Raw genomic sequence first — 15988 nt, forward strand, 5'->3', positions numbered from 1 at the left:
GTGCCCTTGAACTACACATAGTTCTATCCCTAATTAGCTAAATAAACAATGGATGGTGTTTGTTACACACACCTTATTTCACATAACTGTACACACACATTTTGTACTGAAATTGTGATTTCAAGTCACGCTTTTCAATTTGGAGTTTGTGACTTGACAATTTCAATGCAATTTGTGTATGAGCATCTGTACAGTTATGTGTGTCACTTTGTGTGTAAGAGTTATTTCCCCATAAACAATTACGTCATGAAGTCTATCATGCATTTGATATAGACACTATTTTATATGACTTATTACACACTAAGATGAGAAAAAAAAAAAAAGATATTCATAGAATTAGTGAATTACTGCTCAATATATTTTGAACCCCAACTAACCTATTCAAACGAAACCAGATCATTAATCCAATATAAAACAAATAATTTGTTGATGGCAATTTCAGCTTTTGCCAAGAACACACAAAATTTTGTATATCTGTATATATAAAAGCGTGCACACACACGATATTGGAATTTGGAAGTCTAAAATCGTGTAAAGTCCCAAGCTTTGCACCACATCATGAGTTCGTAAGCAAATAAAAAGCACATAATATCAAAGGCCGGAGATCTCCTACAAGGTTAAACAACAGTAATTAGTTTGCGAAATCAAAAGCAATCCAAGAGAAGAAATAGATAGAAAAATATAACTAGTTTGAAATTTTTTTGCAAACCTTTAGTGAAGTTGTGATAGCCTCTAGCTGTGAAACATCTTTAGCAATATTGCAGTATGCACTACTATTGTCACGTACAACCAATCCTTCAGGTTGGTCAACATTAGGAAATATGCATGTCTCCAAGAACGGTTCAATATTAAAGAGACACAGACTCCCCAAAAACCAGTAGCGAATCCAAACCCTGTACCAACATAAAGACACTTCCAGAATTCATCTCGATCTCCTTGATGGTTTTTACTTACTGCATCTCGATCTTCTTGATGGTTTTTACTGCCTCCAATGTTGGATGTTACATCTTCTGGGCACTTTTCTGTAAGTGGAGGTCCACAAAGTCCAGCATTACCCATGAACTTGCTAGGGTCGAAGGACTGGAGTTGAGTGCCTGTTGGAATTCTTCCCGATAATTTATTATAGGACAAGTCAAGATAGCCCAAATAATGTAAGCCAACCATGCTAGCAGGTAATGAACCAGAAAACCAATTTCTCGACAAATCCAAAGATTCCAATTGTTCCAACTTACCAATGTTTTTAGGGATTACTCCAGTCAACATGTTTCCTGATAAATTCAATGCTTTCAATTCTATGAGGCAGGATATCCCCTCTGGAATATTTCCGGTCAATTTGTTGTTTGCAAGATCAATGCTCCTCATTTCTCCAAAATTCTTTCCATACTCATACACATTTCCTTTCCAACCAACAGTTATATGGACACTATTGTCACTATAACTTCCATAATCAGTATAAAAACTATATTCAGGGCCATTCCAAATGAAGTACTTGTTAGTCATAACATCTGAAATTTTGTGAGCCATGGCAATCAAATTATCAAGGCACTTTGGAATGGTCCCAGATATATTGTTTTGAGATAGGTCTAAATATTTAATATGGATTAGCAAACAAATTTGCGACCGTATGCTTCCATGGAAAATATTGGATCTAAGGCTGAGAATGATCAATGAGGACATTCTTTCCCCTATCCAAGCTGGTATCGTCCCAGATAATTTATTCTTTTCCAAGTGCATAAATCTCAACAAAGTGCAATTCTGCAAGGACCAAGGCAATTCCCCCGACAAGCTATTGTTGCTTAAGTCCAATGCAATAAGTTGTATTAAAGAACCCATAGAGTGTGGAATTTTCCCGAACAAATTATTGTGAGCCAAATTCAAAATTTCAAGTTCTTGCCAATGCATGAAACAATCAGGGATCCCTTCAAATAGATTGTTGCTTGAGAGGTCAACGTGCATCATACCCCCAATCTTCGAGCATATAAATGAATTTAACCCTGAAAACTTGTTTTTGGAGAGATTTAGTGAGGACAAATTAGAAGAAATCACTGGTAGTGGGCCTTCAAATCTGTTTGAGCTGAAATCTAGTATGGCAAAGTTTGAAAATATACTTAATGCATTTGGCAATCTACCCTTGATTTGGTTTTGAGACAAATTTAAATAATTTAACTCAAAAGGCATGTCCCAGAACCAAGTAGGGATGGTATTTGAAATTCCAGTATTGGAGAGATCAAGGAAGAAAAGGTTGCTTTGAGTTCTAATCCAATTTGGGAAATCAGGACCCAACTTGCAAGATCTCAAGTATAAGTCAATCAATTGGAAAGGGGGAACCCAATCAAAGCTGAAATTTAAAGTTAAAGAATTGGAAGACAATTCTAAACAGTACAAATTGGGGAAATTTGAAAGTAGAGTTTCAGAGATAACGCCTTCCAACATATTTGAACGGATATCCAAATACTCTAACTTATGTAGGCTTCCTATTCTTTCCCCCAAAGTCCCATTAAATTTATTGTTAGAGATGTCTAACTCTCTTAATGATGGAAATATTGCAAAATTAGGCACCGACCCCGTAATTTGATTCCTGCCTAAATGTAAGCTCTCAAGTGAATCTTTTGCGCATCCTTGCAAGTTGTGGAAGAAGTCAAGAACTTGTCCATTGAGATTGTTCGACGACAAGTACAATCTACATAAAGTACATATATCACCAAGGGATTCTGGAATGCCACCTTCAAGTTGATTATCATTAAGAAAGAGTTGCTCTAGAGACTTCATGTTGCCGAAAATATTTGGAATTGAACCTTGTAATTGATTTGAAGTGAGATCAACAAAAACAAGGTTGGCACTAGAATTCAACAACCAGGGGAATATCGAAGAGCTGATGCAAGGGTTGTTAGCGAGATCAAGATAAGTAAGAGATTTAGAGGAATTGATATGCAAAAGAGAAGAGGGAGTGACAAAAGGAAGAGAACAATTATATAGCCGTAACCCTGATAGCTTAGGGAGATCACTAACAACTTTCAGCCAATCATTGGCTACACTAAGATTTAAATTACTTAGTTCAAGGTGTTCTATTGAAACAAGATGAGAAAGCCATTCGAGATTTTGGACAGGTTTCAAATTATTCCAACTGAGATCAAGATATTGCAAGTGCGAAAAGTTACCCAGTTGAAATGGAATTGGTCCACCTAGATTGGCGCTATTTAGATCAAGGTACTTTAAGTTATTGAGTGAACTGATAGACTTTGGAATTTCGCTATTATTAAAATCATTGCCACTAAGACTCAAATAACTCAAATCATGCAACTCAATCAATGAAGGACTGATCTTACCTCGTAACCCACAAGAATCAAGACGAAGCTCAAGTACATGGCCAGTTTGGTTGTTACAGTGAACTCCTTCCCAACTGCAACAATTTCGTTTTGCATATTCATTCCCCCACGAAGAGAGCCTATGGTTGTCATCAACAAGGCCTTTTTTGAACTCAAGGAGTGCTTGTCTCTCCCTCTCTATGCACCACATGTTATTGTCTCCAACCCTTGAAATGACTCCAAGGGCTGGTTTCAAGTTTAGTAAAAAAATAAAAATTGCGGACAGAAGTTTATGAGACCTTGTACCCATAATCAATGTCATGCTCAATGTGTGTGTGTGTTTTCTCCAAAAAAAAAAAAACAATTAAAATGAAGAATCCTGAGCACAACTAGAGCAATCAATGTTGCAAGTTTGATTTTGGTTTCTGAGCTGTCACAACACCCCTAGGCCATAGAACCAATTATTTATAAGTGCAGTTTTTACTTTTTTTTTTTTTAATATTAAACTTGTAGTGTAAATGCATGCAAAGGGAACAGGACTACGCTGATAATACGGTCAAAAAAGGTTTGACACATATTTTATTTTTAGACTTAAAAGAAAAATCAAAGCTCATAACACCTGAAATAAAGGTGTAGAATCGTAGAATGACGTAGTCTGATTTTTTTTTACTTTTATTTTTTGGCTGAAAAAATGGGTTTGTAAGTGTGGTCATTGTCCTTGCACCACTTAAACCCCCCACTTAGCATTATGGTTTGGATCACCTGAGCACTAATAAAACTTGTTATTACTCAAATTCATAATTTTTAAACTTGCAGTCGTAAGTGTGATGGATTATAAAAGTTTTCTATTATGTCACTTCTCCATATGGCTTTAGGAACTAACCAATATTAATAATGACAAGATAAGTTTTATTTATTAAACACTTTCTACCCCCACAAAACAGACACACACATAAATATAACATGTTCTTCTAATGGCAAATGACATCCACTCATTAGCCAAAATCATTTAAATTACCGAGTATAATGAGTTAGAGACTTCCTTTAAACCAGTTTAAAACAATCATTTTAAAAACTATATTCTATGGAATGAGAGTTTAAATTACATGACATCATAAGCACTCTGGAATGGATACAATTACCCCTTAACCATGGAGTATTGATTTCTATTGATTTAAATCAAATGATGATTTCAAATTAATTCATGCACTTTGTGATTAAACAGTTGAACATCAAAAAAAAAAGAAAAAAAAAAAGATGCTAAGCCAAAAAATAATTTGTTTGGACATAATTTTTTGGCAAAATTACAAATTGCACACTTTAACTTTGTCTAAAATTCAATTTAGTTCTTTAATTTCATTTTCATCCAATTCAGTCCTCTAACTTTTAATTTTGTTCAATTCAGTCATCTCATTAATCATCGTCAAAATTGAGCCATTCAAAACCCCCAAAACAATATAGTTTTGTATTGAACAAGGTTGAAAATTGAAAAAAATTTATTTTGAATAAATCGAGCCAATACAATATAAAGAACTAAAAGAGTTCCACGTCATGAACTATGTATTATGTACAAATGCTTTGGGCTTGTTGTCCTGTCACTCCCATGTGTGATCCGGTCAAATATTTAATTGTATTTGCCCTTAAAAAATTAATTTTTGAAGAATAGAATTTTTGGTGGAGAATAGGATGTTTTAAAAGTTGGGGTTTTATTGGAAAACAATTGGTTCATGGTTTATGTTGGTTATATTGTTCATTCGGGGGAGAGGTCGAGCTTCAAGAAAGAATGAATGGTCTTATCAATACACAAATGTGTAACTCCCTAGGAATTTCAATTGCGCTTATATTCATTATTGTCGAAATTGGGTTTAAGCTTTCCCCAACCCCTAGAGGGAACTCTAATAAGAAAGTTGAATACTTAATAAAAGTGAACGATTTTTTTTGTTATCTATTTGTTAATTTAAGAATAAGGACCATTTTTTAGTATAAAAAAAAAGAATAAGAACCATTTTCAAGGTCTCATAACCAATCATTATGATTGGATAGACCATTGATGAAAATAATATCTAAATACCAAACTCGCTTTTGATATAACCTTCACAAAGTAAAGGAAGTTCTTGGGAAGATCAAAGAAATAAACTCCTCTTCCTTGGTAAAGAATTCTTGGAAGAACTTTGAACCCACTCTTTTAAAAAAATGCATGCAGTACTTTAGTGTTTCTTTGAGGTGAAATAGAATCAACTTGAATTTGGGATAGGTGTTTGAAATCTTAGTGAAAAATTAGATTAGTTATCTCATTTTTGCTTTTTGTGGAAAAAAAAAAAACTAAAACAATGTAGTTTTGTATTGAACAAAGTCGAAAATTAACAGTGCAATTTTGACGATGACCAAAAGGGGGGAGGGGGGATTGAATTGAACAAAAAAATAAAGTTAGAAGGCTGAATTGAATGAAAGTGAAGTTAGATGACTAAATTGAATTTTAGATGAAATTAGAGTGTACAATTTGCAATTTAACCTAGTTTGTTTTGTTTTAAAGCAGATATGATTGGTAGATCATTCCAAGATAAGTTATGGCCCATTGGAGAGGAGCTGGATCCAATATAAAAGCATCATAAACTCTCTAAATAAATAAAGGAGAGAGTGGGGGTCTTGACACTTCATTGCGTACATGGACATAACTTGTTTAGTAAGTGGAATTCCTATTAAAAAAAAGGGGAAAAGAAAAAATGAAGAAGACGTGGGAGACATTTTGAAGAAGAAGAAGATTATCTAAGGACATTATTTTATGAAACATTTTTTAAAACTTTTTATAAAAAAAGAAAAAGAAAAAACAGATATTAATATCAGTTTTTTTAGGTTTCATATGAAGGTGGTATAAAAATTTTCTTAAAATAGTTCATTAATAAATATCCTAAAAACACCCGTTAACTGGATCTATTTAACATTGATATCCAATTTTGGTTTCAAGCAACAGCCAAAAATCAAAAAAGAAGGGTTGCCTTTTGAGTTTTTCTTTTCTTTTATTTATTTATTCAAAAGAAATGGGTAAGCATGAGACCTTTTTGATTTACTTTATGTTTTTTGGACCAGACTTATAACGTGTAAGAAAATTTGAAATATTGTATTGTTTATACAAAGTAAAAATTGCATACACATTACATTAAAGGGTTTAGTTCGAGAGGAGTTAAGATGCTTCTATAATAATGTTTAGGTAAAGAAGTCACATCAAATACCCTTAACTATTTTAATTTTTTAATAAAATTCGTACAAGAGAGAAAGCAATAAATTACCGTGGCTTGACGTTCTTATAGACTTATGGTGGGTATTCTTATTTTAGACTACCCTTTATTTTTTATTTTTTTTATAGAATGAATTCTAGACTAACCTAGAAGAGTCATTTTTAACTTCATAACAACAACTTTGCAAGACTATTAAATTAGCTTACCACCTCACATATAGGCCCTTAAAAGTTTTTTGTGAATTTTTATTGTGTCCTTACCTTTGTTAAACCTGGAATTGCAATACTTGCATTACAAATATAATTATAATTAATTACTTTGGTAACACTCAAGTAAAATTAAGATTAACCATAACTAGAAATAAAAATAAAAGGCAAAATTAGGATTAATTACTTTACTTGTACCCCAGGACTAAAGTTGTATGTAGCTCAATATCTTTTAACATAAAATGGGTTTTTAGTTTATTAAATTTGAACTGAAAATTAACTTTACAAAATTTTATTCTAATGCCTACCCTTCGAATTTAGGAGATATGATGCCTAGCCTTAATAGCAGACAAGCAGCGAATCTGGATTTCAATTCGAAGCAAGATACACAAAATTATTTAGGAGGAACTTGAAATTGAATCCAGAACACTTTGGTAGTTGGGTGGAAAAAACTGTTGACAGCTTTCTCAGTAGAATTGCATGCGGCGGCTCCAAATGACAAGGTTTGGTAGATTCTTGTTTTAGACTTTAGAATATGTATTGTAGAACTTTTTGAAACGTGTAGACGGTTTCAAAAAGAAAAAGAAAAGAAACGTGTAGACGTAGTAGTCCAAGTCGAGGTCAAGGTCAGGGTCAGGTCATCAGTGACCGATATTCAACAGATTCTATTAATCTTAAAGTTGGTAGAATTTAGAGACCCAGTACCAAGCATCATGAATTTGAGCTTCCGATGATGTCAAGCCATTTCATCATCTGATACGCAAAACTTTTCAAATGATTAAAAGAAAAAAGCAAGAATCATACCATCAATTTTACCGGAAATAATTTCATTGAATTTCAATATCTTCTATCTAGGCATATTAAACTTCCAATGAAATCATGTATTGTACATAAATGTATATAGAGTGCAGGTTGTAATATGCGTAAATAATAGTATTTTGGAAAGTTAAAAAATGGAGAAAAATAAAAGTTAAAATTAGAAATTTTAGTGGCTTGCTCGAGCGTGCTAGAGCAAGACCACTGGGCATGCAATAGTTTGTATGACAAACAGAGAAGGCTGATTGTGTATATTGGCACCTTGCCAATGCCAAGCCCCCTCGAGCGAGAGCCGAGTGTAGGTCAAGCAGAATACGAGAATATCCTGATTTTCTCTTATTATTATTACTTATTTTTTAAAACAACTTAAAAATAAATAAATAAATAAAAACTGGATTGTCCAAACGGTGTCGTATGGTCTATAGGTCAAAAACCAAAAATGACATTGTTCAAGTCTTCTCCCAAATCGATCAAAATTCATTCTCTCAAATCATATTTCTCCCTCCATGACCAATATCCTTTTATTCTCTCAAATCAAATCTCCTCCCTCTGTTGGATATTTTGTATATCCAAGTAGCTTGTAATACAAGTTTGGTTCCTATTTGGTATGTAAACAAGTGTTACTATTTATATATATATATATATATATATATATATATATATTTTTTTTTTTTTTTTTGTTGAGAAACACACAAGGGAGAGGGAAAATGTACTACTTCTTTAAATGAGATAAAGTGATAGAGTCAATAGTAAACAAGTGGAAAAAAAAATTAGAGAAAATCAGACGTACAAGATCTCTAGATTTTGCTTAGAAAAATTTCAAAGATGGGATGTGAATTGTGAAATCTGTTTGTAAACAAGGTAATGTTGAAACTGTTACTTAAGCTAAATTTGCTTGCCTGGATAAAAGAAATCAAATTGTGTTCTGGTCTGGACATTGTTTTTGAAGAAGTATTGGGCTGTGTTTAAAAAACAGAAGTCCTAGAAAATTTGTTGGGTCTCTCTTCATTAGATATCAAGTCAGCCCATGTCTTGGCTTGGTTAGGTGAGAACAATGGCTTTATTTTTTATTATTTTTTTATTTATGAGTATGGGCTTTTACTTTGTTTTTCTAAAGGGAAAGTAATTGAAGTGCATTTGAAAACTTTGGGATTGTGGACTGGATCCGTGGTATTGTTTTGGTGCAGAGATGTTTATGGAGAAGAGGCGTCTGAATAGTGCTAGTGTCGAGTCTCTATGAGGATCCTGGGCCTGGGGTCAAAACAAGGGTGAATAAAAATTAAATGGTGAATATGACATCGGTTGGTGGTGTGGTATATTTTGTTGTGGCCCATGAAATAAAGTAACTGCGGGCTATTCTAGTAATTGTAATTTTCGACGAAATCTTTCTCATTTTCTCTCTCGGAATGGCCTTATAAACTTTCTTAGTAGTTAGCTCCTAGTCAAAACCCATAATTATTTCATGCATCAAATATGTGTATAATCTCTTTTTCAGTGTATTAAACTCATAAGGTATAAGAATGTATGTATCCAATGTATGAGACACATTTGCTAACAACTTCCCAATATTCACTTAACCTATCTATTTCACCACATCACCAACATATACCCTAAACACAAGTTATATTCTTTCTTTAGTTTTTCTTATTTTTAAAGATTAAACCAAAAGTTAGACACATGGATTAAAACTCATAAAAATTTGAAATTGAAATTATATAGAGAACAATACATTGTTTCTTTAAACATATATATGAATTTTGAGCAAACAAATAAATAAAATGGAAAGCAATTTTTAAGAATTTTTTTTCATTAGTTAATTGCATACTTGATGGTAATTTTTTTAACGGAATTGGATAAAAAACTTGAATTGAATAACTCTAAAAATTAAAGGACTCTAATTGAACAAAAGTAAAGTTAAAGGAGGGTGCACTTTGCATTTTAGCCTATATATTATTATTTGAATAAAAAGTCTATATAAGATATGACAAAACTTAGGTACAATTTCTTAGGCATTCTACCTTAAATTAATCAATTAAATTCAACAAATTGGCCTTAGAAATTGTAACAATATGCATAGCCCGCCTTGATATTATGTTAAATTACCGATTGTCCCAAAAGTTTAAATTATTGGAATATGATAAATTCCTTCAAAGTTCAAACTACACTTCTCTACCCAACTTCAATCACCCTTGGAGTCTTGGACTATCATATTCTTAGTATAAAGAATCCATCCATCACTAGCATATCTTACCAGAGTGCATGGACCTCAAAAAAAAAAAAAAACAAAAAAAAAACAAAAACAAGGGAAACTTTTACATGTATATGGTCCAACATCGAACAATATGAGATTCACACCATGAGAGAGAGAGGGAGAGAGGGGCTATCGTTGCATTTGTTTCAATGAAATTTTTTTATCTTTTATTTATTTACATTTTTGGTGTTTGGTATGGTGAAAATATAAATAAACAAGAACAAGTCCGACCATATAAAAAATGTAGCAACAGAAAACTTTCAAGGGTAACTCCTCTAACTCTACAAAAAGACTGTTGATTATTGTGGACCAATACCCAATTTCTTTTCTTTTCAAACAACCATTTTCCTTAAAACTATTGCTTTCTTTGATGTAGAGTCTAAATTCAGGATCCATTTGATAATCGTGAATAATACCTAAAAAAAAAAAATATATTTTTCTATTTGGGATATGTTTTTATGAAAGAAATTTTTTGTTTATATCTTAAATTACTAAGAAATACTAATGATTTTGCATGTAAGTCAGACAAGAAAAATATTTTTTAGCTATTTTATATGTTTGCAATTAAACACTTGAAAACAAATCAATTTTCTAAAAAATATTTTCCAAAAAAAAAAAATTTCAGAAAATATCTTCATTCAAAAGAAACAGAGTTCAAAAGTTATTTCAATCCCACCCTATTAATTGTGAACATAAAAATCACAGTTTTTGTGTTCCATTTTGTATTTAACCAATCACAATCTGTTATTTATTTGTTTGGCTTTCTTTGTAATAACCAAAATTACCATAATTAGTGGAATATATATTGAAACACAAAGGTAAAACAAAAGATTTGTATTCCTTCAATGTTCAAACTACACTTCATAGGGGGCAATAGAATACCTCACCGCAACATCTTTACACTAGTATGGTACTCTTGCCTCATGGAGAGCACATTCCTGTGCACATTATCAAGGGCAGTGACTGTTAAACTCTTTCTCTATAATTTCCTAAAGGGGTATTGACGGGAGTCCATGGTGCTTTTACAACAACTGGCAATGACATGCTGCTAAAATAAAAAGGTCGATAAAAAAAGAGAAGAAAGATGACAAAATTTAGCTACAAATTAGTTGTAGCCTCAGGCTATTACTCAATAAATTAAACATTATTACATATTTTGAAAATCTAACCGCTAAAGTGCATATTCTTTACGTTCTTAATACACATGTCAAATTTTGTGTCAATCAGATATTATTTACTATATGATCTATAAACTTATATTTTATGCATAATTTTAAACTACAAAAACTTGCGATTTAAACAATTTATAGATGACATAGCTATTTATCTTTAATTTTCTATAAATTTTGTAAACATGGAGGATATGAGAAGAAAATATCATCCAATGGTGGATTTGTCAAAATTCATCTCTAATAAAAAAATATTGAATAAGGTTGTAGCTTAAGACTGCAACAAATTTTGTAACTAAATTTTACAAAATATATATATATACACACACACAAGAAGAAGAATATATAAAATGCACGCATAAGTGATAAATTGCTACCATAAGAAGAGAAAACATCATAGAGTATAATTTTAATGCGGAAAAATTTAATAAATCTACATGCACATGTCCCACTCAAAATGCCTACTTGATGATATCAACTAAAACAGTTAACTGTATAATACATTGATTGGCTTAAGAAAACCTACCGAATTTGCATTTCCAATGTATTAAAAGTTAGATCGGGTAAATCAAATACATGTGATTTATGTGAAAAAATAAACAAAACTAGCTCCGATATCATATCCAAATAAAAAATCAAAGAAAAACTTTGGAAAAGGAAAATGAAAAAGAAATAAAAAATTGTCCTCAAAAAAATAAAAATATCTTTTTGAATTTGAACTTGAATTTGTCTTGTTAAGATTGAGTTTTAATGAAGATAATCAATCATATTCACTAAGTTTTCCATTTACGTTTTGAATATGAATTTAAAATCAAATAGGGAAAGGCATTTAAATATGGATTGACTTTGATTCCATACTTGAATAATTGCTTGATTTACCCTCATATGATGATGATTGTTTTCCTTTTGGGTTTTGGCATTCTTTTTATTCTTGTACATAGCAGCCTTGAATGATTTACTTTCTGTTCTGCATATTTTCCCTCTTATAATATTACTTACACATATAACAACCTACACTTTTATGCTGGTAAGAATGGTGATCTCTCTTTTTGGCATGACAAATGGTTGGGTGATGGCACACTAAGAAGCCTGATTGCAGGCCCTTTTCAAAGAGGGGAGGAGCATCTTCTTTTGAAAGATATTGCTCAGCATAATTTTTGGAATTTAAGAGGCGTGTCCTTTTCTTTCCCTAATCATTTAAGCCAAAAAATTAAAGCTAATCCTCTTTCGATAACAGCAGCAAGTGTTGACTGAATAGCTTGGGCCTCTTCTCCTAATTGCGAATTTGATCTTAAGGAAGCTTATAAGTTGGCTTGTATAGCAAACGATTGTCCCCGTGATCTTCCTTTTGCTGGTGCCTGGGTTTGGAGAGCAAACACCTTCCTTAAAGTTAGGTGTTTTTTATGGCAATGCTTACACAGGAGCATACCTGTAAGAGAAGTCCTATCTACAAGAGGGATAAACATTCCTACCCTCTGTCCACTGTGTAATGATGCAGTTGAATCTATTATTCACACTTTGAGAGATTGCCCCCAAGCCCGAAGCTTTTGGGACTCACTTCTCCCTTCTGAACATCACAACTGGTTCTACAACATTAATTTCAAGGTTTGGCTGCACTTCAATTGTGCCTCGAATCTAGCCTCCACATCGGGCATTAGCTAGGGTATTATATTTCCATTTGGTGTATGGAGTTTGTGGCTTCGGCAAAACAAAGTAGTGTTTGGAAATAATCACAGCCATAAGTCTCTCATTACTGAAACTCTTGCTAAAGCTGTTGAGTTTTCCTTTCTTGGTGCTTATATGAAGGCGAGACGCTCCACAACATCAATCCAGGTTCGGTGGAATACCCCTCCAAAGAATTGGTTTAAATTGAACTCTAATGGCTCCTCCATGGGAAATTCGGGTAGAGCAGGCGGAGGAGGAATTATCCGTGACTCTAAGGGAGATTGGGTGAGTGATTATGCTAGGGCAATTGGGTTTACTACCAATGTGGTGGCGGGGTTATGGGCTCTTAGGATGGGATTAATCTATGCATTGATTTAAACTTGGAGAATGTTATAATTGAACTTGATGCCAAGCTTGTGGTGGATCTGCTTATGAAAGATGAGAGGAGTTCAAATGGTAATGAAGTTATTATTGCTGACTGCAAGGAAAGTTTGAAGAGGATTCCGAGGGTCAGAATTCAGCACTGCTTCAGGGAAGCTAATAAATGCGCTGATGCGCTTGCTAGAAGAAGCGCTGTTAGTCCTCTTGATTTTGTTGTTTTTCAATTCCCTCCAGCTGATGTGGCCTTGTTGGCTAGTCTTGATGCAGCTGGAACGTTGTATGAGCGTTCCTGCTCTGGTGTATCTGTTAGTTTTGTTTAATGTTATTGCTTGATTACCAAAAAAAAAAAAAAGAATCTCAGTGTAACGAATGATTGGCAGAGAGTTGTTAGTCGCCTCCCAAAGCTATCAGAGTTGAGGCTACGTAATTGTTCTCTTCCTTTTATCACTCCCTCTTCTCTTTCGTATATCAATTCCTCTAAATCTCTTACCGACCTTGATCTCTCATTCAACCCTCGCATCACTTCATTGATATTCCCTTGGTTGTTCAACTCTAGTAACAACCTTACTTCTCTCAACCTTTCTTCTAATCAATTAAATGGTTCAATTCCGAATGCTTTTGGCAATATGAGTTCTCTTCGGCAACTTCTTCTCAACGACAATCAACTTGAAGGCGGCATTCCAAAATCCCTTGGTGATATCCGTACTTTAAATATTTTGGATTTGTCAGGGAACAATCTCAATGGACAGGTTCTTGAGTTCTTCCACAACTTGAAAGGATGCCTAAAAGATTCATTGGAGACCTTAGGTTTACATGGAAATCAAATTACAGGGTCAGTGCCTAATTTTGCAATATTTCCATCATTAAGATTGTTATATCTTTCTAACAATAAATTAAGTGGGACTCTTGATGAAAGCATTGGAAGTCTACATAAGCTAGTGGTTTTGGATCTCTGTTTGAATATGTTGGGGGGCGTTATCTCTGAAGCCCTATTATCTAATTTGACCAAATTGGAATATTTACTCTTATCTTATAATTATTTTACTTTAAAATTCAGCCTTGATTGGGTTCCCCCGTTCCAATTGAGAACTCTACATTTAAGATGTTGCATACTGGGTCCTAATTTTCCAAATTGGATAAAAACCCAAAGAAACCTTATCTACCTGGATGTCTCAAGTACTGGAATTTCAGACACCATCCCTACTTGGTTTTGGAGCAGGCCTTTTGAGTTAAAATATTTTAATTTATCTCACAACCAAATCAAGGGTAGGTTGCCATATGTGTCTATTAATTTTTCAAACCTTGCGATACTAGATTTCAGTTCAAACAGATTTGAAGGACCATTACCAGTATTTTCTCCAAATTTGACCTCAATAAATCTCTCCAAAAATATGTTTTCAAGGTTAAATTCCTTTATATGCTCTAAATCTAGTGGTATTTTGAGGCACCTTGACCTCCAAGCAACCTTCTATCTGAAGGAATCCCTGATTGTTTCATGCAGTGTCAGGAGCTAGAAGTTTTGAATTTGGCTAATAATAATTTATCCGGGGAAATTCCAAACTCCATGGGTTCTTTAATTGGACTTATAGCGTTGGACTTAAGCAACAATAGCTTGTCGGGACAATTGCCTTGGTCACTAAAAAATTGCACTATGTTAAGATTTTTGCAATTGGAAGAGAATAAATTAGCTGGGAGCATACCAGCTTGGATAGGGGAAAGAATGTCATCTTTGATCATTCTTAGCCTCAGATCTAATAAATTTCATGGAAACATAGGGCTATAGATTTGTTTGCCAGTCCATATTCAATTATTAGACTTGTCTAATAACAATATTTCAGGAACCATTCCACGGTGCCTCAATAATTTGACTGCCATGGCTCACAAAGTTTCAAATTATCTAGCTAACAAGCACATCATTTGGAATGGCACTGAATTTAGACTTGCAATTTTTTATCTTACTGCATATGGTGGCGATAGTCTAACTACAATTGTTAGTTGGAAAGGAAATGTCTATGAGTACAGAAAGAATTTTGGTGAAATGAGGAGCATTGATCTTGCAAATAACAAATTGATTGGAACAATTCCAGAAGAGATATCTAGTCTTACAGAATTGAAAGCATTCAATTTATCAAGAAACTTGTTGACTGGAATAATCCCTCAAAAGATTGGTCGGTTGGAACAACTGGAATCCCTGGATTTGTCAAGAAATCGATTTTCTGGTTCAATTCCCAATAGCATGGCTGATTTACATTTTTTGGCTAGCCTGGACTTGTCTTATAATGAATTCTCTGGAAAAATTCCAACAGGCACTCAACTCCAAACCTTCGAGCCTATCAAATTCATTGGTAATCTCGGACTCTATGGACCTCCACTTACAGGAATGTGCCAAGGAGAAACATCCAATACTACAACTATTGGTGGAAATAAAAACTATAAAAGAGATGCAGATGAATTTTGGAAATGCCTTTATGTTGGTACAGTACTTGGATTCATTGTGGGTTTTTGGGGAATCAGTGGCTCTTTAATGTTAAACCGTTCTTGGAGACATGCATATTTCATGTTGTTAATCAACCTAAAGGATTGGCTGTACGTGACAGTGACAGTTTATACGGCAAGATTGCAGAAGATGTTTCACAGCTAGGGGTGCGGCAATTTCACCGAAGGTTTGCATAAAAAATCTTTACCTGGTTAGTTATAATGTGTTTCTAACTATTTCTTTTCCCGAGCTGAAATTAGTTATGCAAACTAATGGATGCTGTTTAACCTTGTAGGAGATCTTGGGCCTATGATATTACATGCTTTTCTTCCGCTTATGGCATGACGGAAGCTTTGGATAATATATATGATTTCTTTTTTAATTGTATATGATTTTATAGACCCCGGTTGATATAATTAAAAAATTTTAAATCTAAATTGTTAATTAGATTTATTATGCATAAAACTTGTTAAAACAAACAAA

The 15988-nt window shown here is 33.4% G+C and overlaps 1 protein-coding gene and 1 pseudogene across 1 annotated transcript; one reads left to right on the forward strand and one right to left on the reverse strand.

Annotated features, from left to right (window-relative positions):
• Positions 1–372: 372 nt before the first annotated feature.
• LOC142622368 (receptor-like protein EIX1) lies at positions 373–3720 on the reverse strand. The gene is made up of 2 exons (XM_075795823.1): positions 710–3720; positions 373–609 (listed from the first exon to the last, which is right to left on the reverse strand). The coding sequence occupies exon 1, from the start codon at positions 3625–3627 to the stop codon at positions 733–735; it is 2895 nt and encodes a 964-aa protein (XP_075651938.1). The 5' UTR covers positions 3628–3720; the 3' UTR covers positions 373–609; positions 710–732.
• A 9063-nt stretch (positions 3721–12783) lies between these two features.
• LOC142630324 (receptor-like protein EIX2) lies at positions 12784–15670 on the forward strand (annotated as a pseudogene).
• The last annotated feature ends 318 nt before the right edge of the window (positions 15671–15988 follow it).

This window comes from Castanea sativa, chromosome 1 (genome assembly GCF_040712315.1).
Source record: "Castanea sativa cultivar Marrone di Chiusa Pesio chromosome 1, ASM4071231v1".
Taxonomy (NCBI): Eukaryota; Viridiplantae; Streptophyta; class Magnoliopsida; order Fagales; family Fagaceae; genus Castanea; species Castanea sativa.